The sequence below is a fragment of the Triplophysa rosa genome, linkage group LG9, assembly GCF_024868665.1.
Source record: "Triplophysa rosa linkage group LG9, Trosa_1v2, whole genome shotgun sequence".
NCBI lineage: Eukaryota > Metazoa > Chordata > Actinopteri > Cypriniformes > Nemacheilidae > Triplophysa > Triplophysa rosa.
This window is the reverse complement of record NC_079898.1, coordinates 14192045-14215974: the sequence shown is the minus strand read 5'-3', so window position 1 is coordinate 14215974 and position 23930 is coordinate 14192045. Positions and strand designations below refer to the sequence as shown.

Genomic DNA, 23930 nt, shown 5'->3' with positions numbered 1-23930 from the left:
AATCATCAACTGAAGACGTTTGTGTTAGTTGTGTGTTTGACCAAGCCATAACACAACAAAATAAGCATAGTTACTTTACAAATGATAGCATAAGCATAACATACAAGTAAGAACAGACCAAATACATCAACCTGACCAACGTGATGGTGATATGGATCAGCTTACCTCTAGCTGACAGCTTTTTTGTGTTGATGATCTTTGCAGCATATTCCTGGCCTGTTGATTTCTTTACACATCGGCGGACAACAGAGAAGGCACCCCTATTTAAAACAAACACGTGTCAATAATGAGCATTGGAAATAAAATAAAATGATTTTCCATAAAAAACTGATAAAAGGGAAAATAAAATAATGTACTAAAATAAAAATTATTATTTTAAAATATAATACTCAATAAATTAAGCATTAAAGGTGTTTCTCAAAAAAGCCTAAGTAATTGCTTTGCAGTTCAGTCCAATACGCTTTTTAAATTATTAATGAAATTGAGACGAATGACCATCCAAGTAGATATAGCATCGCATAGAACCATGTGATCATTACATGGATAACGTGCTTAATAAAATAGATAATTTTACTAAATTATGTTCAGACTAGCCTCATTAATGGGATAGTGCACGCCAAAATAAAAATTCCGTCATCATTTACTCACCTTCGAGTTGTCCCAAACCTGTATAAATGTCTTTGTTTATGGGAGGCAAATCCTGCCAAATTTAAATAAATAAATTAAACGATGAAAATGAAAATGAAAACCAGATTATCAATTTCATTATACACAACTGCGTGCACAATATGTGCCAAAATGAAAAATAAAATGAAATTATTTTATTTTCATTTTCCTTTTTACACTGACAATGCGTTGTCCCTGTCAAATTGAAAAAGAAAATGCAATTGGTGATTTGACATTTCATTTTCACTAAAATCTCGAGGCAAGACTGCCAATTTGAAAATGAAAAGGCAAATGTGAAAAATAAATTGTAAAAACATTTTTTACAAAGGTTTTATTAATGTTCACGCAATAATACTGACACAATTCAAATTAAAATGTAAACTTTGATTTTCATTTTATTTTATTTTCTCTTCTCTTTTATTTCATTTTCGTTTTCATTTTCGTTTTCGTCTTCGTTTTCATTTTCTTTTTCTTGTTCACGGTCATGCAAATTACATGTTAATTAGTGGGTGTGGACGAGCGTCTGCATTACTGGGAACGCCCACAAAAACGTCATATCCGTTTATTCGAACGAACGTGTGTAGACCTTGTCAGGCGCTTGGCCTTAGCGCTTTGTAATGATGACGATGACTGTGCCTGGTGCAATACCGAAAGTTGTTGTGTGGTGCTCTGCATCTCTGATAAGTTAACAGACGAACAAACTAAAGCATTGGAGAGCCCGTAATGAAAATGAAAACGAAAATGAAATAAAAGAGACGAGAAAATAAAATAAAATGAAAATCAAAGTTTACATTTTAATTTGAATTGTGTCAGTATTATTGCGTGAACATTAATAAAACCTTTGTAAAAAATGTTTTTACAATTTATTTTTCACATTTGCCTTTTCATTTTCAAATTGGCAGTCTTGCCTCGAGATTTTAGTGAAAATGAAATGTCAAATCACCAATTGCATTTTCTTTTTCAATTTGACAGGGACAACGCATTGCCAGTGTAAAAATGAAAATAAAATAATTTCATTTTATTTTTCATTTTGGCACATATTGTGCACGCAGTTGTGTATAATGAAATTGATCATCTGGTTTTCATTTTCATCGTTTAATTTATTTATTTAAATTTGGCAGGATTTGCCTCCCATATTTGTTCTGATGAACACAGAGAAAGATATTTGGACGAATGCTTGTAACCAAACAGTTCTTGACCACCATTGACTACCATAGTAGGAAAAATTATATATTTTTTTGATCTGTTGAACACAAAAGAAGATATTTTGAGGAATGCAAGACAGCAAACAGTTCTGGGCCACTTTTGACTATAATTGTCATTTTTCTTACTATGGCAGTGAATGGGGTTCTACCAAACAAAGAAATTTATACAGATTTAGAACAACTAGAGAATGAATAATTCATGACAGAATTTTCATTGTTGGGTGAACTATCCCTTTAAAACAGTAACAATACATCACAATAACCGTTCAAAACCGCTCCTCATTCAATACAGATAAATCTACGACCACACATTTTATATTACAGTTACATTTATGCACTTGGCACAGTCGCAGACAGTATTATCTAAAGCGACACACAGTGCATGCTACTCATTTTTTCAGTACGTGTTTTCCCTGGGATCAAACCTATATGTCCCTAGTGCTCCTGATCGAATGCTCTACCAACTGAGCTACAGAAACAACTTCCATGCTGCTTATTACCTGCATTCAACCTACAGTTCCCATAACAAACTGTTACTCTGCGGAAACATAACTAATAGTAATAATAATTTTGACTAGAAAACATTGGTGTTTCTTGTGGCTACTGCTGTTTTATAAAAACGAAAGATTATAAAATATTACCTATGGTTACCAGGTATTACCAGGTTATACCTATGGTTTAATATAACATTTTTACATGTATTTTTAGGTTTTGTGCATCACTTATGATCTGACAAACTAGAAGGCCTTTCTCAAACCCATGCCACTGGCAAACAGAGGCCTACAAGTGTTCTAATAGACTAATATTGCTGTTTATGACAGCTGTAGTGATATCTTTCAGGTAGTAAAGTACACGTGTGGCGTATTCCACACACACACAAAAAAATGGTAGCATTAACACGGGCACACAGAAGTGTCAGTCACACTGACATTAACATATGGTGTCGCGTCAAACTGCCCATATTACCAACAAAACGGCATAAGGCGAGTACTACTGCACAACGTTCACTTCCTTTACTTCGTGGTGATGATGTTGGCTGAACCACAAAACAAATGTAACCGACCACCCAATGATGGTGTGTCATGACGCTCAAAAACATTGTCTATCCGCATACCAATCTAATTATCAAAGCCATATCTGTCAAATGTTGCCGAACGCGTAAAAGTTTGGGTGTCCATTAAAACGCACACACACGGGCGTGATCACAAACCCAAACGCCCCCGACCCTAGGATTTCCTCTCCAACGAAACGTTGAGATGTCGATAAAGTGTCGACAAAGTATCGCATCTTGCGTCGTGACGACGCGCAGGCTTTCAAAGCACCCCGTAGCGCGCGAGCACGGTGAAGGATACGCATGTGAAGATAAACAAAGAAACGCAATGTAAAAACCTCCATGCCTTTAAATCGACTCGGGGGTTTGCGTTAGCGGATTGCGCTGGCTTTTAGCATGCAAAACCACTGCGTGTGTATGCTGCTGTCAACGCTGAACAAAACACAAGCAAGACGATGAAACACAATGCAGTGTGTGTGTATGTGTGACGCGTTACACAAATGCAGCGGTGCGGTCGCTTACTTTCCGAGCTCTTCGTACAGCTGATACTCGTCTGTAAATCTGGTGGAGGTTACGATTGTAGCCATGTTGCGCTTTAGGAGGATGTCGCCTCTCTGATGTATCCGGGTGCTCCTCGACCAGGTTTCGGGAGATCTCTCGCTCACTCAAAGAGAAAGGGAGAGAGAGCGAGAAAGAGGAGGCGGGGGAGAAGAGAAGGAAGAGAGAGGTGCTGCTGGTAAGTGGTGCTGTGCTGTTTGTTGGTGGAGCCGTGGAGGTGGAGAGAAAGCAGCCAGCCACGCGAGATTTTCTCCGTCGACGTCGAGAAAGGAGATGGAAGTGACACCCCTGTGCACGCTGCGAGCACGCGACGCGAAAATCTTAAAACGACGTCGCGCTCCTGCAGCTCTATGTTTACAGCGTTCTTATTTTGTCGCGTCGTTGGCAGCGTATATCCGGTGCAGCATTGGCACCACCGCCAGTATTAAGGGGTAAAATCTATAGCCATGCTAACTCACATTTAATATTTAATGAATCAAATATCTTCTCAGGAACCATGGTTTACTATACATTTTGGTTGTAGAAAGCTATAGTGACCACAATTATTTATGGGCTCATCACAATATAGTGCTTTATCATTGGTTTTGGTAGTAAAACAATAGTACAAAATTACAATAAAAATAATATGGTTACTAAACGTTTGCTATACCAAAAAACATGTTTAATTCTAAGTGTATTCGTTTTTTTGCAGGATATAATCATTGTAAACAGCAATGGAACGTATTTCCAGGGTGTGGCCAACTCATGAAGGCTCGACTTCCTGAAAAAAAAATGGAAGTAAAAGCTTAACTTTGACAGCTTGTGAGAAAGTAATGTTGTTCTTGGCCATAAGATGAGTGGGGCTCACTAAGGTCATCTATGGTAGGCCAATACTTCAAGAACGAAGGGGTCCATCCATAAAACAAGTAAATACGCTGCATCCAGGTTTGGTATGTTATTATAGATTAAATTCCTGAATAGGAATTTAACAATTGATTAACAAGTGTGGAGAAGAAATTGTATCCAGGCGCGCAGATAGCACTAGGGACGGGGGGACACGCCCCCTCAGATCCCGATTTGTCCCCTTCACTTTCCCTACGAAAGGCTACAAACATCGGTAAAACTGAGGATTAATCAGGATTTTCGTTATGTATGTTAGCCTAAGTATAGCCGCTCCTTCTTTATTTTGCCGTCAATGCTTCAGAATCGAGACGTCCACCGATGTTTACGTTCTCTGTGTGCTGCTAGCCTGCTACGACTCCTGACCCCGCCCCCGGGGTCCTACGAGGAGCTGTTAGCTGCCTCAATTGTGCCTGTAGTAGCGGTAACCATAGTGATCAAATGCCATCATCGATGACTGAGCTGGTGATTTGTATGGACTGAAACAAATAGACTGCATAACTGCCACACAAAGGCAATGAAGAGACAAAAAACAATCCCCTCGTTTTTTCAAAAACTGAACAATGTAAGTATCCTATGCCTGTTGACGTTTCCAAGATGTGGCAGATTAGTTTTGTTATTTATTTGTATAGCTAGTCTTTTGCACTTAGCAAACACAGCAAAGCGTGGAGAGCATGACTATGCAATTAGGTGAGTGGTCAGAGGCAAATAGCGAATTTACAAAAAGAATGGTTGCATAAATCAAACAATTTATGGTCAGGAAATAATGATTTGTCTGGACTTGCAAGACTAAATCATATAGGGTCCTGGCATAACATTATCATCTAACCCAATGTGCTGTATAAGTTGACTGAGGTAAATTTACTGATTTTTGTTTAAATGTTGAAATAAAACATTTTGCAGAAGGCATGAAGTTTTGGTGGGTGATTGGCATACTAGACAAATAACAGTTTGATCATGCATTGCTAGTGTTGATCAGATAGACCTTTGTTTATTCATGATTTCAAATAAGAATCTTCCAATGGCTTTTTATTACAAACCATTAGCCCAACGTACGCAAAGTAACTACTTGAACACTAGTTAAAGCCCAAATGACACAAAATAACTAACTGAGTTGAAATCATTTGCTGACAGCTTGGCCCCCCCAGTTAAAAAATCCCATCTGCGCCCCTAATTGTACCATGCTTCTAAATGTGCTCTCCTTTCACGGTCAACCTTGTGGAGCAAAACACTCAGCGATTAGAAGAGAATGCATGGAAGTGCCGGGACTGTAATTACACTGAGGCCGGTTGATATGAAAGCTTCATTAGAGCAGAGTAGATGTGGGTGGTTATTAATTGCAGCATTGCCGCTGCTGGATTTTGAAATGATGCTGTGTACAGATGTGTATGACAATGTGTCCTTGCGTGCTGGGAAAAGCCCCATTTTGGTTATACCCAGTCCTCTGCAGAAGCTCAGCAGCAGGAGGCTGGGGTGGATGGCTGGATGCCAGACAGCTTCAGTTCCACAGGAAAATGTGCTGCTTTTGATATTTTATAGACCATATTGCCATCATTATGTGATGGTATTAGGTGATGAAGGTTGTACATTTTACTTTATCGATTTAAATTCCAAAGAGTCTTGTGTGTTTCTGTAGCTCAATTGGAAGAGCGTTAACAGAGCAAAGGTCATGGGTTTCAATCACACATACTGATAAAATGTATACCTTGAATGAACTGTAAGTCACTTTGGATAAGGTGCCAAGTGCATGAATGTAAATGTAATTAGATAGCACTTAATACAGGTGCCATTATCAGGCCTGTTTGTCTGTTTGTTGGTGAAGGTTTACAGTTACTATTCAATATACAAAGTTCATATTATATTTATACTGAAGCTACACTAAAACGAGAGGCTTCAGCACACACTGCTCAGTTTACATAATCTGTGTAACCCAAAGATCAACAAAAGCATCATAAAATACATTTTATGTTATTATATTACTATTCCAGCCATTTATCTGACGACCGGCAAACTTAGACGACACTTCATGCCTTCAACCACACGCCCTCTCTCCAAAACCCGCCCTAAAATCACATTAGCAAATCCAATGTAGGAAGCATTTCTAACTAAAAATAAAAGTCTGTCATTCCATGACTCCCATTTTGGTGCGTAGAGCCCAGAGCTGTCACAGAGACAGGTGTGAATTCTCAGGACACAGATTTATCTGTCTGATAGTAGAAGCATGCATTCTATTCCACAAAATAATGAAAAAAAATGCTTACAGCATGTTTAGGAGATGCCAAACTCGGAATGTGTTCAGGATGACTCACATACAGTTGAGGGAGTAACTCGGATTGCTCGCTCTTTCTCTGGGCCAGCTCATTGTGCATTCCACAATTTAAGTCCTCACAAAGTGGGTTGGCGCTGTATTGAATTTTCAAAGTAAATGATAAAGAGGAGGAGGTAGTAGTGACTTGTGCTGCAATATAGTGAAATTATAACACTTGCGTCTGCTTACAGGACAGAATAATGAATGATTATTATAAAGTTATATTTTTTATGCCTGTATAGGACAGTATAAGAGTCAAAACGCTATCATTAAGACAATTCTTCAAAAATATAAATGTGCAACTTGCAGATAGTACTGATGTTCTTTCTGTAATACTGATTCATTGTCCATGTTGTCAACAGGCCTAGACAAGGATTGTGCGTTGACCCATTAGTGGGTTGAACAGGAGAGTACAGGGCTGAGAGAGGAGAACAAGATCAACACAGGACCTTAAGCCAGGAATTGAACTCGGGTCACAGGAGGCGCAGTTGCGCTGTATGTTGGAGAGCTGTTTTCCGAATGTTTTCATCCACATAGGCCTACATTCATGATAATTCTTGTTAAACGCTTGTGTAGTGTTAAAAAACTGAAACAGGAAGTTCTTCTGGACCAGCATTGCTTACGGTTTCCGAAGTGCTCTAAAAGCATATAAAACAGAAAATTATAATTATTAATATCAAATGTATATAATGTTCTATAAAACACTTTTATATGGTCTATATGATATACAGTATATAAAAAGAAGATCATATATGATGTTTAAGATATTCCATATAAGTCTATATGATCTACAGTCAAACCAACAATTATTCAGACGTCAGAATTTCTTCACAATGGATGAGACTGTCCCTCTAGGCATATACAGTATAATCTTTTTGGTATATTTCTGATTTAAATGACTTCCTTGTAGAATTCGACTACCTTTCCTCTCAAATCACTTGATATTTTACTGGTTTTGGCCATCCTTCTGTTGGACTCTCTCACAAATGAATTAGGTTGAATAGCTGTCGGCTATATAGATTTACCAATTTAGATGAACCAATTACCAAGCAATGCTTAACTTTGTTCAGTCTGATGTGTAAACAGGCATTAGCATTGAAAGAAAAAACACTTAAGCAAAACATGGTCAGGTCAAAGTGGCAGAATAATTTTTGGTCCCAAATTTTTATCCATTTTACATAAATGATATTAGTAAAACTATAAACTATAGTGTCCTGCACACACTTATAAAAAAATATCAAAAATGATATCTGGTGTCTGAATCATTTTTTGTTTGACTGTTAATTTCTAAAGTGCGGTCTAATACAAAGTAAAGCGGTGTAATATTTATAACGTTAAGTTTAATTATTATTATTTAAAAATAAGATCTAGACAGTGACATCAAAACCTGTGAGATGACCACACTATAACGCTTTAAAAAGCCATCAATCAATGACGCATTATTAAACCATAACAATACAAAGACAAGTAGAGGCACATCAGTCCGTCAGTTTGAGACATGGTTTAATCAATCTGAACAAGAACACCCTTGAGAAACAAAGATCACAACAACTCTTTCTGTGGAACATCTGTTTTACATTATCACAGCTCTAATAGTATTGTCTATTACCTTGCTCTAGATTCCTATTCCTTTTAAACATTTCGACATATATTACAGTGGGATTTCGCAAACAATATCCATGTGTAATTGCACAATACAAATTGCATTGAGTACGGGTCACTCCCCTGCAGCTGGATAGAGGTTGTTTGCTATTAATTTATGGTTTGTGACTATACTGTGTGACCATATCTCGCAGGGGTAACATGTTACTGCCAAGAAATCAGAGGCGATGTTCCCTTCAGATTCTGTGGAATAGGAGATGATGTGGGCTTTATAAACAAGAACACTTGTACAGAGTACTACATCAGAGTATGAGCGTTAACATGAGGCCAAATTTACAAAAACATACATGACACTGCATCAAGTCCTGAATACAGAGCATAATTCTTCCACCTCTTCGTATGTTCCTCTTTTTCAATAAAGGATCACATCTCCTCATTTATTTGGCCTGATATTCTTTTTCGCTTTTACATATGCGTTGACCTGATCTTCTCCCGAACTGAGAAAATCAAGAGGAAGAGAAAAGGTGGAACAGAAAATGCATAAAGAATGAGGAAGCGTGTGTGTTGTTCTGGCTGAGGTGGGCTACATCAGAGAGGATTTGGATAGCGCAGAAGCTTTAAAGCAAGAGGTAGGAGAAAGGTGGAGGCGTGAGGAGGAGTGCGAGGCAGAGATTGAGAAGAGTGTGGAATGTGAAGTAGGGGGTGGATAAGAGAGCGCTGATCCACGAGCAAGCGTAGAACAATCAGTGGCACTACTTATATCATTTTCTGTGGTTAAATAACTGGATCATCTAATAAAGGCACAATACTATCTCCATTAAGTGCTTGTGGAGTCACATGTGATTAAATCTAGACTGCTGCTGTCTAGATCACATTAACAGCACGTGTTATATCCACTGCATCATACAGATGAATGCTGATAAATACCGATTCCTGATAGCTGACATCTAAACATACAGAATGTGACAAGGCCGACCATCATAATTGTGAATTATTGTTGGCAGTTCATGTCAACATCAGTGCACACTCTGTATTCACTGGAATACAAAAAATACAAGAATTCACTTTCTGTGTTCACTGAAATGCAAGAAAACAAACTGTGTACCAACTGGAATAAACAGACAGCTATGCCAAGCAGCATAAACTCATTTTGAGTGCATTCGTCCCCTGTTTACAACTACAAGAATAAAGCCGCCCTTTGCATACGAGTACGAACCTTTCTGAACAGAGCTCTGAGTTTACAGACTCTGCAGGTTCTTTTATATCTGCCTTTTCTGCTGCCACTATCTGAATCCTCCCCATCATCTCCTGGATCTTCCTCACCAAGCCAAGGAGTCCACACCCCTCCGTGAAGCTGCGGGTCTGCCATCGGGTCATCGGGTGGGTTGCGTGGAGGCACAGCGGTCCGATTGTACTCAGCCAGACGGGTCAACAGCATCTTGACCACTTCAGGCCGCGCCTCAGCCAAATCTGTCCTCTCGTAAGGATCAGCGGTGACGTTGAAAAGCCAGACAGACTTTCCCCGCTGGTCTCGTCTCTTTTCCATGCCCTGCCACTGCTGGGGACCTCCCGGCATCGTCTGTGGGGGGAACCAGTCCCCGTCGCCTACACTCCCTGTCAAAAGTTTCCAGTCCCCGACTCGAAGGGCTGCCCGCACTCCTGTATCCCAGATCCCGAAGCCGTTGAGAGTTAGCAGCACGGGGTGGGGTTCACCATGCCTGCGTGAAACTGGGTCGATGTTAAAAAGGACTTCAGTCCGTGGACTGGGCAGGCCACTGGTTATGGAGCCCCAAACATCGTGGCCATCTAGACGACTGGAATCAGGCACTTGGAGACCCGCAAGAGACAGAAGGGTTGGGTACCAATCTGAGATGTGAGTCAGAGCCTGACTCACCCTTCCTTTCTTTTTCAGAAGCGGGCTGTGTACGAATCCGACCGCTCTAACTCCACCTTCCCAGTAGGAGCCTTTGCCTCCACGCAGGGGCCAATTACAGCCCCCCGAGAGAGGTTGACCCCCGTTGTCTGAGGAGTAGATGAGCACCGTGTTGTCGTAGTAGCCTTGTTCCCGTAGCTCGCTGACAATCTCCCCTACAGACTCGTCCACGGCGCTCATCATAGCGGCGTAGTGGCGTCGGGGTCTATTGCCAAGGTGCTGGTAGAGTCTGAGAAAATGGGCAGGAGCCTGCAAAGGTGTGTGCACAGCTTGGAGGGCCACATATAGAAACAGGGGCTTCCGCCGATTGTGACTTCTCAGTATTTGCTTCACTCTGCGTAGAGAATTGCATTAGTCCGAATTACCACAAACAAATCGTTGTAAGTATTATAGTATTTGATGTGCATTCGGCATTGTCTCACCTCTCTGTGTAAAGTCTTGTTGAGTAATTCCCCTTCAGCTCCCAGGCAGGCCGGTCTCCATCATGCAAGTCGAATCCACAAGCCTCTGCGCCGTCACAGCTCTGGAAGGTAAAATGGTCACCGCTGCCCGTCAGTGAGCCGAGGAAGCTTTGAAATCCACGACTGGTTGGCAAACACTCAGGTCGACAGAAGCCCAAATGCCACTTTCCGACCATGTGGGTGCTGTAGCCAGCCTGCCATAGCCGCTCAGGGAGTGTAGTTACATCGAGGGGCAAGCAGAGGGGCTGACGTGCACGGATGATCGAGTGTTGAAGCCCAGTATGAATCTGATAACTAAAGTAATGGACAGTAGGTCAGCACAGAAGGTCTGTACCCACAAATTTGTTAGGGTTAAAGGGGAAATAAAGAATCATCATTTTATCATGTTTATGTTGTTTAAAACCCCTTAGATTTTTTTCACAAGAGAAGAAATTTAAAGAAGTTGACAACATTATTAATGAAAAACGTGGATGGATACTGAGGTCATCTCCTTGTGTTTTCCGCACAAGAAATAAAGTCACACAAGCTTTAAATGAGATTGAAAAAGGAAACATATTGTTTGTAGTAAAGAGTAAAGCAAAGTTTTTGTATAGTGAATATTTTTTTCCTGCTAAATTTAATAATCACCATAAAAACATCTAAAACTGAATATTCAGCGCTGTATTAAACAAGACAAAAGTAGATTATACCATAAAGAATTAAATTAATTACTTTTATATATAAACGTAATAACCTCTAATCTGGAAATTTTTAGCTGGTTTCGATGACCGTGCCCTTACCGTCCAGTCATAAGCTGGCTACGTGAGGGAGAACAGATGGGCTGAACATAGTAGTTTTCCAGCTTCACCCCCTCACCAGCCAGCTGGTCCAACACAGGCGTGTGAATCTCTGAGCCATGGTACCCGATGTCATTGTAGCCTTGGTCATCTACCATCACAAAAACAATATGTGGGGGAACTTTTCCCTTGTGGAGAACCCTTCCTGAAGTTAAACCCTCTGTAGCGTGTAGTAGTCCATGCACAAAGCACAAGCAGCAGCCCAACACCAATGCATCCATGCCTGTTGGCTAGCCCGTTGACTCCTGACGGTGTAAATTTTGACATTCAGCTTTAGCCAGGCTAGATTAACAGATAAACCCTGTCACCATGCTCCATCAGTGAAAAACTTTACTCTTAAAACAAAAAAACAAGTGCTGATAATGTAACAAGTTTTGCAGCTCTTCTCTGTACGGTCGATTTGGATGTTGCCTGTGACTGTAGACGACAGCGCTGTTTTCTAACAGCACCATGTTACATTCCTCTAACACACACACCTACAAAATCAGGATTATAGAACTGTAAGTATCTGTGTTTTCTATTTGTGTACATGACAAAAATATGAATTTCATTTTAAATGTTGAAAATATTTTCAGGTTACAATATAAAATCAAACTCCTAGCATTAGTTTAAATACTATATTACGTTTACTGAATTATGCTTTGTCCACAATAGGACATAAAGCAAATAAGGCAAAACTAGAGGACATTTAAGGTGACATTTAATCCAAAAGCGAAAATGATTTTATCATTTATTCACCCTTATGTCATTCCAAACCTGTATGACTGACTTCCAAACCTGTTTGAAGAACATTGGCTAACCAAACCCCATTGATTTATTGTATAGACACTAAACCAGTCAGTCATATAAAAAATGCGTTTCCAATAACAAAGGGGTCTATAAATGATGACAGATTTTTAGAGCGAACTATACCTTTAAAAACAAAATTAGGTCAACAGTGTTGACACCCGCTGGTCAATAAGTGTATTACATTCCCGTGAGCATGCAAGCAAACGCTCACACACTTTCTCAATTTCCAAAGTCAGACATTAGACAACGATATTTAAACAAAAAAGCACCAGTGTAGATATGGCAGTGTTGTGGGATGAACCTCAAATGTTCTTTCATTGATCCTTGAATTAGTTGAGAACCACAGAAAGGCGTTTACCTAATTATGAGTTCCCAGAACACAGACTGTGGAGGCTGACTTTCCTGTACAGACACTAAGTGATGTTTTACTGTGGTAGTGTGCACGGAAGAGCCGCCACTGAACACTGAGGTAGATCTGCTGAATACAAAGAAAATGCAATTATCCCATCAACGGTATAAAGCATCGGTTTCTACTGTTAAGATTAAAAATCTGAACGCTTTTATTTAAAGGGAATTGATTTATTTTTTACTGAACCCTTATACCACGTGGTCCAATACACTGAATGGGTGTTGATGCTGTGTGGGTGTGACAAGCTATTATGTATTCATCCAGATGATCAACGTCAGAAGTTCAGAACCAGATGGTTTTGCAGATTCCAATGACAGCAGCCCTTTACAAAATGAATACTCATTTTCAAAATTTGCATATCTCACTTCCATAGAGATTCAATCGCAACCGCATTAAAAGCATCACTGAACCTGTGATGTTGTGAAACACACCAATTCAATAAATCAAAATGAAGCTGCCCTTGAACTGTATAAAAGGCCTCTGCATTATAACAATACCAGAGCCCCCGACAACTCCAACTAAACAACATAAATCATTACTGACATTTATAAACATTCACATTTACAGCAGGAACACCTTTAGGTGACTGTAAGCGGACGTAACAGTAGATTACTGTTATAATTACACATATGAAGACGACAAGGCCTGTACATTTAAATGAGTGGCAAACCAACAGCAACAGACGAGCAGCACACACATCCGGTGAGCGAGAGGACCTCTATCGGCTATCGACCGCTCTCAGGTATGCTCGCCAGCTTTCTCCCCAATGTAGCAGAGAGGAAATCAATGCCACAAAATGAGTTGATTTCCTACATTAAGCCAAAACAGACGACAGTCTCACCTAAATGGGAAATTTCACAGCCATTTCAGAGCAGGGAGAGAAAATGGTGGAAGGCTAGAGAGAAAAAAACAAGGGCAGAGAGGCAGTCATACTAAAAGATAAAAATGGTTAAAATGACCAGTGTTGTCCGTATACTGTATATGGGGCTATTAATTGTGATCTGGGCTTTGGGAAAGTGCAAAGGCATTACTCTAATAGATAAGGGCAACCGGGGAACACGAAGCAGATCTGAAGTGAAATTACTTCTTTGATATGTGTTGTTTAACCCTCATCCATGGAGACCACAGAGGAAAAGCCCTCAGTGTGGCTATTTTACACTGAGAAACTAAACAGTGTTGAGTAGTTACGTTACAAGGGCAGAAGCTTTAGGCATCCAAAGCAATAAACAAATAGGAATCAAAGAAATATAAAAAGCAACAAAGGACGACACACAAGTTTCACAAGTGTCTACTTGCAATATACAAGACAGGGATCATTTACATTGGCTTGACTGTTACAGTCACAGAGACTTTCCAGCTACTTTGGACACCAGTGACACCAAACTAAATATACAAGAATGATCCACACTCACAAGAGGTGTAAAACCTTTATTTGGCCAGATGCCTTCTGAACAGCCAATAAAGCATTTTAGCTTGTGTTATTAAAAGTCTGTCATCATTTACTCACCCTCTTGTCATGTCAAACCTGTAGACTTTTTTCTTCTGCAGAACACAAAAGCAGATATTTTGAAGAATGTTGGTAAGCGAACAATGGTGCTACCCATTCACTTCTATTGTATGCACACAAAACCAATGCAAGTGAACGGGTACCACCGTTGTTCGGTTACCTATATTCTTCAAAATATCTTCTTTGGTGTTCTGCAGCAGAAAGAAAGTCATACAGGTTTGAAACGACAAGAGGGTGAGTAAATGATGACAGAATTTTCATTCTTGGGTGAACTATCCCTTTAAAAGATGGAGGAGTGAAAACGTTTCTAGTGTACTGCGTGTATCCAACCTGTGTTGTGAGACGATGAGCGTTAAAAAATAGTCTGTAGCGCCACTATGTGGCGAGAAAGGGTATGACAATAAAACATATTTGAGTGGATACCGGAAGGAAAACTGACCAAATCGTAGGTGCATATCAGGCTCTTATTGCATGATGTTGATGTGTTTGCACGAGACTTCTTACCCATGGTTCCACAGGAAGTTCATTATGCAGCAGTGTGGTGAGAGTAATGTGGTTGACAAAGGAACAGCAACGCAAAAATGAAAATTCTGTCATCATTTACTCACCCTCAAGTTGTTCCTAATTTGTATAAATGTCTTTGTTCTGAAGAACACAGAGAAATATATTTGGAAGAACGCTTGTAACCAAACAGTTCTTGGACCCCACTGACTACCACAGTAGAAAGAAGCTGAAGACGACCCTTAGAGCGAGTCATTTCATTCTGTGACATCTCAGTAATGAACTGTACATGCTACAGTATTTTTAATCTTGCAAGTACAGTTTGTATACCTAAAGTGAGACAAATCAAATCATAACTTAATCTTCATAATGGCTGAATAAGCTTACATTTCAATTTTGCTTCATCATCTCAAACTGCACTAAAACGAACGATGTACTTGTGTATCCTAAAGAAAATGAAAGAGAAAAATTAAATGCCTTTACAAATAAGGCAATTGGCTTTTTAAAAGTGTTTCTTTACCCTCAAAAGTCTTTGCATCAAATAAAATCACACAAAATGAGACAAACATTCCCAACCTCTCTAAGAGTTTATTAGAGATAATACTGTGTTGAGAATTTAAAATACATTTTTTACAAAAAAAAGACAGCAGCTTCTCATTGTTTAGGACAGACCACAAATCATATCCCAGCCTTCCTCTTTCCCCATTCACAGCTTCTTACATACAACATATGAACTTTCACAAACCTGTGTGTGTAGAGTAGAGAAAAGTGCATGGCTAGGATAAATACGGGGATAAGACACTTGACATAAATGCTTTAGATTGGATTATACTGGGAGACGAGACAATGTACAGACAACTCCCTCAATTGCATATACTCATCGTTTGGTTTCTGATCCAGCTTTGGAATATGTGTGTGTGCACATGTGGAAAAGAGAAGGGCTGTAGATTTGTGGTCCTGCTCAAACAGAGCTCTGTCTGTACACAAACGCTGTCACGTTGAACTGATGTCTATTCAGTTACAATCCCACCCACCCAGACCCAAAATATACAATGCTTTGAAATGTACAATGTTTTACAATCACTCCTCAGACGGGCTGAGCAAGGCTAGACAGTGTGTGTTTTGTACGAGTATTAGATTGTATTTAACACTCTTCGGTCACCATTAAATTCATGCTTGTCCAGATCTGTAGTGTGTTCTGGTCCTAATAAGCAGGCCTGTCGTATTAAAAGAGGAAGTCTGCGAGGGACCACATTTCCCAGCTTTCACTTCTTCATCTCAGAATGAGCCTACGCCAGCACCTTGGCAGCAAAGAAATGCTCATATTTACGGTCCGTCTCAAACCGTTCGGTCATAATCACAGCCCATCTCATCACTGCTACTACAGTTCTTAACAGAGTTCATGTGGAGGGCTTTAAATGGAAAGTCTTTCCCCTGGTTTCTCTGTAATGAGTGGACACAGTTTTTTAGGTGTTGTGATACTGGAGATGCAGGTGAAGTTCTCTCAGCTCCAGCTGGTGCTCTGCAGCTCCTCTCTGAGCCACGAGGGTAAAGCCTGACCCAGTCGATTCAGCAGCCGCAACAGTTCCAGGTTATGCTCTCGATAGTACTCTGTCAGGAAGGCACGTGTCTGAGAAAACACAAAACAATGTCTAAGAATAAACGTACAACTCCTTGTGGTTCTCAAAAGCATTGCAAAAAAAAAGATGAAGAAAAGTCACTTCTCACTGCTGGTAAATGACATGTCTATAACCGAGAGTCCTTGCCACTGGCATCAGTAAGAGACAGTAAAGAGAAAGTAACTTATATGAGGGTGGAGTGATGAGATTGTTGCTTACCTCAGGGGTCATTTCTGGATATTTTCTGCCTTTACTCTTCCCCAGACACTTAGGACGGCCTCCTTCCAACCTCTGACACCAAAATCCTTTACCCTCATCAAAACTACAAAACACACAAAACTTATGTCTTATAAAATGAACCCTCAAACACATTTTAAAGGGATAGTTCAAGGTATTCAAAGGAAGATATTTGGAAGAATGTCCGCAACCAAACAGATCTCACCCTCCATTGACTCCCATAGTATTTATTTTCCCTACTACGGCAGTAAATGGGGTATGAGATCTGTTTGGTTACTGACATTCTTCCAAATATCGTCCTTTGTGTTCACTAGAACAAAGAAATTTATGCAGGTTTGGAACAATCTGGGGGCGAGTAAATGACAGAATTTTCATTTTTGGGTGAACTGTCCCTTTAAGCATGAGACCTTTAAAAATAGAATGAGGTGCTAAGTAAACAGCGGAACTCACACAAGGGCTTGGGTGTAGTTGAAGATGGGTGTGACCCCCAGAAACCGCTGGATGCCGTCCATCACCAGAGCTGGGTTAGATCGGAGCAGGGTGCCATCTACGATATGGAGCTAATGAAGGGTGTCACATGCAGTATTTAGAAAATCATATTATGCAGGATTAATGCACAGCTATTTTAGAAATTAGTATTTCAACAACTAAACAACATACAGCTAACAACACTAGATTTTATATTGTTACAAAATTATACAGTCTAGATCAGTTCTGGTTAGCAAGATGTTCATTTATAATTACTGACGAAAGAGTTAATACTACTGGCAGAAGTCATCACTAAAATAGCTTTAAATAAAAATAAACAGGAACTGATAAGACATGACCCGAAAGTGATTTGGTAATACAAAAGGAGTGTTTATTAGATTTGGGCTTGCCCCTGTAACAGAGAAATACCTGGTGCTGTTTTGACTGCTTTCAACACTTCATGAGGACTTCACGAGTTACCGGCTTGCTAAAAATACCCTCATATGCGCAGGCATACACTGAACATGTGTAACCCAGCACACAGCATTGTTTTGGATGTCCGGTAAGGTCCGTTTAAAATATAAATCATAAAAGCTGTTGCGTTGCGACTTTACACGTGAGCTGTTAGGTTTGATATCTTTAGGTTCGCTGTTAAAATGCCAGTCTGAACGCTAAGCGAACCAGGACTAAATTCATTTTTTTCTTTTTTGGTCCGGACCAAAATAACCAAGAGAACTGAACTACAAATATGAACGCACCCTATATTAAATGTATGTCTCAAATCAAAGGCACAACGCACCATAAACCTAAAGGGAAGAAAGAACTTTACAATCCAAAGACCAATAACTGTACCTGTCTGGGCTGGTAGTGCAACAGCCAGTGCTCCAGATGTATGGCGTACGTTCCCGGCTTAAGGCTGCGATTCTGAAGGACCAATAGTTCTTTAGATGCAGAGGGACCAGCTGTCACCACCTCATGGAAGGTGTGGTTTATAGCAGCAGGGTCCTGATGCGCTCGCTGATGCTGAAACACACACAAAGACATTTACACTTACATTTAGCAGACGCTTTTATTCAAAGCGACTTACAGAGAGTTTAGGAAGCAATAAAGCGGTATGTCATATAGGGGCAATAATACATTAACCATCCACGAGTTATTATTTCTGCTTTTCTCTAACAGAGAGCAATCCACACAGGTCAGGTTAAAAAAGAGAGAGAGAAAGGAGAGAGTACCTGGTACCAGGAGTAAGCTCTGTCAGCCGGGTTGATAAGCAATGCTATGATCTTGGCTCTGGGCAGTAAGGCTGCAGTCCTCTTGGGAACCACGTCTGTGTCAAAGTAGTTGGCACTTTTCTCAAACATGAAGTCTGTGCTGACGTTTGAGGGAAAGGGAAAGAAGTCCATATACCTGCAGGACAGCTGGACACTTGAAAACAGAACAACTGCACCAGCATATCAGACACTTGCTAAATTAAACCAGGCTGGGTTTAGTCTTCCACTAAATCACACGTCAGACAGTGTCTCACTATTCAAATCCATTGTAATCACGTGAGTGGAAGGTAATGGTTCTATCATGAGTTCAATTTGAAAACGCAGACTGTGTAATTGATTTTATAATAAGGTGAAGCGGTGATAAAAATGGATTATGACTGAAGGCTCTGTTACATTGGATTGGTGGGCAAGTTTTGCGGTGTGTATTACCAGTCAATGCCACTGTGATAGTCAGGCCCGTTAAAGAACTGGATCTCCTCAAAAGTGACGAGGCTGGGGAAGCTGCTGGTGATGGCAGGGTGAAGGGTGAGAAAGAAGTGCAAAGCTGTGGTACCTGTGAACAGTGAAACGAACATCAAGCGTCTTACAACGTTGTAATTTTGTTTGGACAACCTCAAATTTACCAAGCTTATACATTTGAGACTGGAAACACTAGGAACAGTTAAGACTCTTACCTGTTTTCTGTGGACCAATCACCAAAAATTTTGGTAGCCTATCACAAGTCTTCTCCTTGGACCAGATGTCTTTATGCCTCTTGTCATGACAGGGGTTCTGAGAGAGATGATGAATGTTTTCTTATACCGTCCTTGTACATCACAGTAATAATGCAAAATGCATAGCGTATACAAACTGATTGTAATCTTTCTGTACCTGCCATAGGGGGTCCATCTCCTCTGGAAAGATCTGGAAGTATTTCTCTGCTAGTTGAATAGGGGGCAGAGTCTGTAGTCGCAGGTTGGTCCAGCACTGCACAAACTTCACCAGAGACTCGAAGGTGTAGAGGCCGAGTCGATCGTTTCCATAGTTAGACAGGTGAGTCATAAAGATGCTGATCTGTGGGAGTGAATAGTGTAATCACAGGCAGAGAAATTTTGTACATTTATATTATTTTAAATATTTACATTATTTATGGTTTTATACAAATAATCGTATAAAACCACCACAACAATCATACTAATACTACTACTAATAGTTATTACTATGCTTATATTTTGTTTATATTATATAACATTATTAGATCATTACTATGGTTATATATCTTTTTTTTTTTACCAAATTCTAATCATTTTATATCATATCATAATAGTTCCATAATAGTCAAAATCAGGTTTGTTTCCAGCCTCTGCACTACCAAACAAACAAAAACACACAACACAAGAGCAGGCTCTGTCACCACTTAGGCCTCCGGGACTTGCAAACAAACACGGCCCAAAAGAAAAACATACCCGTTTCCATTCTCTAAACAAACACACGCGAGCGCACAGGCAGACGAAAACAAAAGAAAAAAAGTCCAAATGCGATGCGGCTTGCGTCTACTCACAGGATTAAGGAGGACGGTGAGGAAGAGCTCTCCTCCACGAATGCTTTTGTCCAGCTCGCGAGATCCTCCAGGGTACTCATTATAGAAGATGGTGTGCGTAAAAAGGCCACACGTCTGCCTGGGCAACACCTGCAGACAGAGGGAGGTTAAAGACTGGTACAGACATGCTCGGTGAACACAGGGTGGTTTTATTGAAAGGAATGAAACGCCCATTAATCATTTCATCCGATGATGGTGGGATCAATTTGAGCTCAGGATACAATAACCGCATTCAGGTTTCTTGAAAACACTGGGCCTCATTAATGAAACATGAGCAAAACAAATGTCTATTGCTTGTAAACCATTCTTCATAAATTCGAACAATAAGGATTTTTTTCAGATTTGTCCTGATTTGCCCTGCAAATCATTTATAAGATGACTTAAACATTAATCAACATATGCTTCCACGACTAAGTTGTAACATGACCTTGGTGACATCAGCAGAATTCAACAACTATGTATTTGTATATAATAATACATAATAAAAACCAAAAGTATTAATGATGCATATAAACACAAAACCTCTTCATTGTTGTACCTTTATGCCAGAGTGTATGAAGCCCCTGCGATGTCGTGCCGGTCTCAGGTGCGGATATTCTTCGGTGCTGGTCACTGTGATCTCCCATACACTCGTCCAGGCCTCATACAGTTGGCTGTGTACAGGATAAACTCCGGAATGATGGGGGGCCACAGCATACCCCATGTCTGTGGGAATACCATGTTCCTGCAACAGAGAGCGTGAAATACAATAAATCACAATTCATCCAGAAATGCACTGCTAAAAGTAGGAATAAAGAAAGGCTTCTTCTAGATACATGACCACAGGGGGGCAGTAGACCAACATCCCCAAATATGAGTTTACAGTAACTTATAGGTGTGACTGGGTGTGATGTCATCACCAACAAAATGTGGCCCAAACAAAAAATGTGGGTTCATTTCTGCAATCTGTAACAGCTCGCCAGCTTTACAAGCCCAAGTTGTTGTTTGTTATAACCTGCCACTTTAAGAACTTTTTGTGTGTTGTGTCACACAGACTGTGAGATCCACAATCCCTGGCTAAGGAGAGCCCTTTACAGGCTCATTAAACCTTGATGAAGGAGCAGTGTCTTCTCCATTGAGCAGAGAGCAGGAGAAGGCATATGTCAGTGTCTGCTCTAAAGACAGGATGTGACAGAGGGATTAGCCAGAGAAGGAAAGTGACGGTTAGTATTCACAGCACGCTTTCGTTCTCGCTCGCTCTCTGCCTGTCTGCCTGCGGTCCATATCCCACTCAAATGACCATCATTACAGCGGGGTGGGCTCGTTTCGAGAGGCCAAATTCACAATCTTCTGCAGCGGATGCACACCGAGTCAAGGTCAAAGAGAACCCTACCGATCCAATGAAAAAGTGCTAATACAAATCTATAATGAAATACCAACAGGAGATAAAGCTGGCGGGCAGGGAATCAATACTTGCACCTCTGCGACAAATAGCCATAAATAGTAACACAGCCATGAAGGAACAAAATTTCACAAATTAAAGATGAAATGGTTAATTATTATGATGATAAAGTACCTACTTATAGTTGCATGGTGTGCTGGGATATAAGTTAGTCATTTTTAGGTGTAGTGTAAACAAACGTAGGGAATACAGTGCTATCTCAACATCTGCTTACATTTATTTATTCAGCAGCAAATATTTCTTGGTGTTAATTGTGTTTGCATCTCATAGATCACTTGTACCAAAGAGCGGTTACATGCAGCAGTAAAAAAATGAAGAGACCGCTCCAAATGTTCATTTAATCAGCATCTCTAGATGTATTGTGGCCATTCCAGTCCAGTGTCTGTTGAATTCCCAAAAAATGAAACCTGACAAAGTCATCCAACAGCAATGTGAAAGTCTGACTACTAAACTACGATAAAAATTGAGGTTATTACTAAATGTTTTTTTTTACTTTCCTAAATACATGTACTACTGTGTTGCTTAAAAGTGAATATGAACTTGTTTTCTTAGCGGTATTTGAGGTCTGAAAAAAATACATAGCATCTTTTCTGTTATTTCGACCCATTTCTCCAGTTTTCATTTTCTGCAAATAAATGCAAATGGAAACAATATTTTTATTTGAAATTTGGGAGAAATATTGTTACTAGTTCACAGAATGAAGCAAAAACGTTTTACCTAAACACAGACCTATAATTAGTATATAAAATGATTTTGAAAACGTCTCTTCATTTTTCCTGCGGCTATATATCAGACAAGTGTATGAGTTGGGGGCGGGGCTATCTGTTTGTAGACAGTTTAGGAAACCTGTTTGAAAAAAACTCTGTCACGACTAACCTGTGCAAACTGCATGTTGAGTCTCATCTGCTCTGCCAACACACTGACATTATGGAAGAGGTGAGGCTGCATGTGACTCCACATGTGTGGAAACCACCAGAACTCATGTCTGTGCTGCAACAACATGTCATCACCTTCATCTTCCTCTTCTGTACCTGCAAACACCAACACACACGTCAGGTTAAACTTAAATACAGCTGAGATTTATCAGTGGTGACATTTTGGTCAGATAGGATTAAAATGACCCTTCAATAAACAACACAAAGAACAAAATACCTGCATGGTAGAACTTCCCAGAGAAGCCAAGATTAAAGGTGAAGTTTGGAACTAGTGCCCGTAGTTTATTCTGTGTGTTCAGCAAAGCCTTAAAAACAAAGAGTTATCACATTAATCAATATAAAAACAAAAAACAAAGGAGGCATATAATTTGACTCTGAGCTATATGCAAAGGCAAATTTGTAACGAGGCATTTTATTTGTAACAGGCGTTAAATGAATAATGCATTATCTAAAGTCCCCAACAGATGGCAGTATTTAGCAGGCCTATAAAGTACAAGAACAGAACTTTCAGGCCCTTGGCCAGATCGACAGCCTGAGTGGGCTGTGAAATATACATTTGCATTCAAATCTCCTCTACCCACAGGCAGGTCAGATGTGCCGAAAGAAACCGCAGCCTTAACATCAATCTAAACTCATCCTTGCGAAATGAACACATTTCATAACTTAACATCGCTGCGCGCATCTCGCTAATGACGGCGCTTTGAGGCTTGAAATACAAAATGATCCTGCCATCAAGCCCTTCAAACCTTGAGTGATACGATGATATAAGCGAATTACAGCACCGTTCCGGCACAAAATCAGACGGTGGGGAGAGATAGCGTCGCTTTCCGCACGAATCTGACACAAAGCCGAGGCGATAGATGCGGCAGTATCACAAATCAAGTCGTGCTGTTGGGAGGGGAGAAGGTTGCTGCCTCGCTATGAGGAGATGGCATTTTGCGCTGATTTAAGAGCCGCCTGTGTCCCTGAGTGTGTGTGTTTGTGTACAATATGTGTTCTGCCTTGAGCGTGTTTGCTCAGCGTGTCCGTATAATCCGGTTGTTTTTATGGCATTTATCAGAGAGTCATCCAAGATCACAAGGTGATGGTCGGGATGGACAGGAACTGTGCTAACTTTAAAAGTGAACATCAATCATCATCATTTGTTAAAGTAGTCCTATTTTGTCATCTTTTTTTGACGTGCTAGTAGTAGTGGTTCTCAAACCGTGATACACGTACCACTAGTGGTACTTGAAGAGACCCCTGGTGGTACGTGACACTGCAGGTTGTTTTAAATAGTATGTCAAATGTTTAATACATGATCTATAAATACGGAATACATCTCATATAGCCTATTTGCAATTTTAATACAGTTGTATTAATTATCGTTTATTTATCATTGGTCGATGTAACTCGGGCGAGTGACAGGCAGCTCAAACACAGAGCGGGAGCAGCTTCCGATGAGCTGCGTGCCGATTAAGCTTCGTATGTATTTCTGAGTTTGAACCGCTGTTTAAAGCTGTTGTTATTGATGTAAAGCGCTAACTGAACACACGTCTGCATCTCCTCGAGGTTAAATCAATGAAGCGCGCGTTGTGATTTAGGTTTGACGCGCCGCATTGACAAGTCGCTGCAGTAAAGTGTAAGTGTTTGTTTGTTTGTTATATACAGCTGTTCTCTTGATGTTTAAGTAAAC

At 40.2% G+C, this 23930-nt stretch overlaps 3 protein-coding genes across 28 annotated transcripts in view; all 3 read right to left on the bottom strand.

Annotated features, from left to right (window-relative positions):
* camk2g2 (calcium/calmodulin-dependent protein kinase (CaM kinase) II gamma 2) overlaps nt 1–3839 on the bottom strand; it is an 82519-nt gene extending 78680 nt beyond the window's left edge. For 4 of the 25 annotated variants that reach the window (XM_057342471.1, XM_057342472.1, XM_057342467.1 and 1 more), the window contains exons 1-2: nt 3445–3837; nt 166–260 (exon numbers count right to left, since the gene is read on the bottom strand). In XM_057342471.1, the coding sequence (XP_057198454.1) occupies nt 166–260; nt 3445–3509 (160 nt within the window). In that variant the 5' untranslated portion in view covers nt 3510–3837. Of the gene's footprint in view, nt 1–165; nt 261–3444 lie in introns of all 25 variants that reach the window. The other 21 variants (XM_057342485.1, XM_057342486.1, XM_057342482.1 and 18 more) reach the window with 11 other exon arrangements.
* Nucleotides 3840–8170: 4331 nt separating this feature from the next.
* si:dkey-174i8.1 (arylsulfatase I) lies at nt 8171–11934 on the bottom strand. The gene is made up of 3 exons (XM_057342285.1): nt 11443–11934; nt 10625–10957; nt 8171–10536 (listed from the first exon to the last, which is right to left on the bottom strand). Exons 1-3 carry the CDS (start codon nt 11718–11720, stop codon nt 9447–9449), a joined length of 1701 nt encoding a protein of 566 aa, XP_057198268.1. The 5' UTR covers nt 11721–11934; the 3' UTR covers nt 8171–9446.
* Nucleotides 11935–15275: 3341 nt separating this feature from the next.
* The window catches only part of ndst2a (N-deacetylase/N-sulfotransferase (heparan glucosaminyl) 2a), a 111901-nt gene continuing 103246 nt past the window's right edge, over nt 15276–23930 (bottom strand). For both annotated transcript variants that reach the window (XM_057341897.1, XM_057341898.1), the window contains exons 6-17: nt 22473–22560; nt 22197–22351; nt 20418–20603; nt 19841–19969; nt 19171–19353; nt 18975–19071; nt 18730–18853; nt 18262–18436; nt 17882–18052; nt 17012–17121; nt 16544–16646; nt 15276–16335 (exon numbers count right to left, since the gene is read on the bottom strand). In XM_057341897.1, coding sequence (XP_057197880.1) covers nt 16210–16335; nt 16544–16646; nt 17012–17121; nt 17882–18052; nt 18262–18436; nt 18730–18853; nt 18975–19071; nt 19171–19353; nt 19841–19969; nt 20418–20603; nt 22197–22351; nt 22473–22560 — 1647 coding nt within the window. In that variant the 3' untranslated portion in view covers nt 15276–16209. The remainder of the gene's footprint in view (nt 16336–16543; nt 16647–17011; nt 17122–17881; nt 18053–18261; nt 18437–18729; nt 18854–18974; nt 19072–19170; nt 19354–19840; nt 19970–20417; nt 20604–22196; nt 22352–22472; nt 22561–23930) is intronic.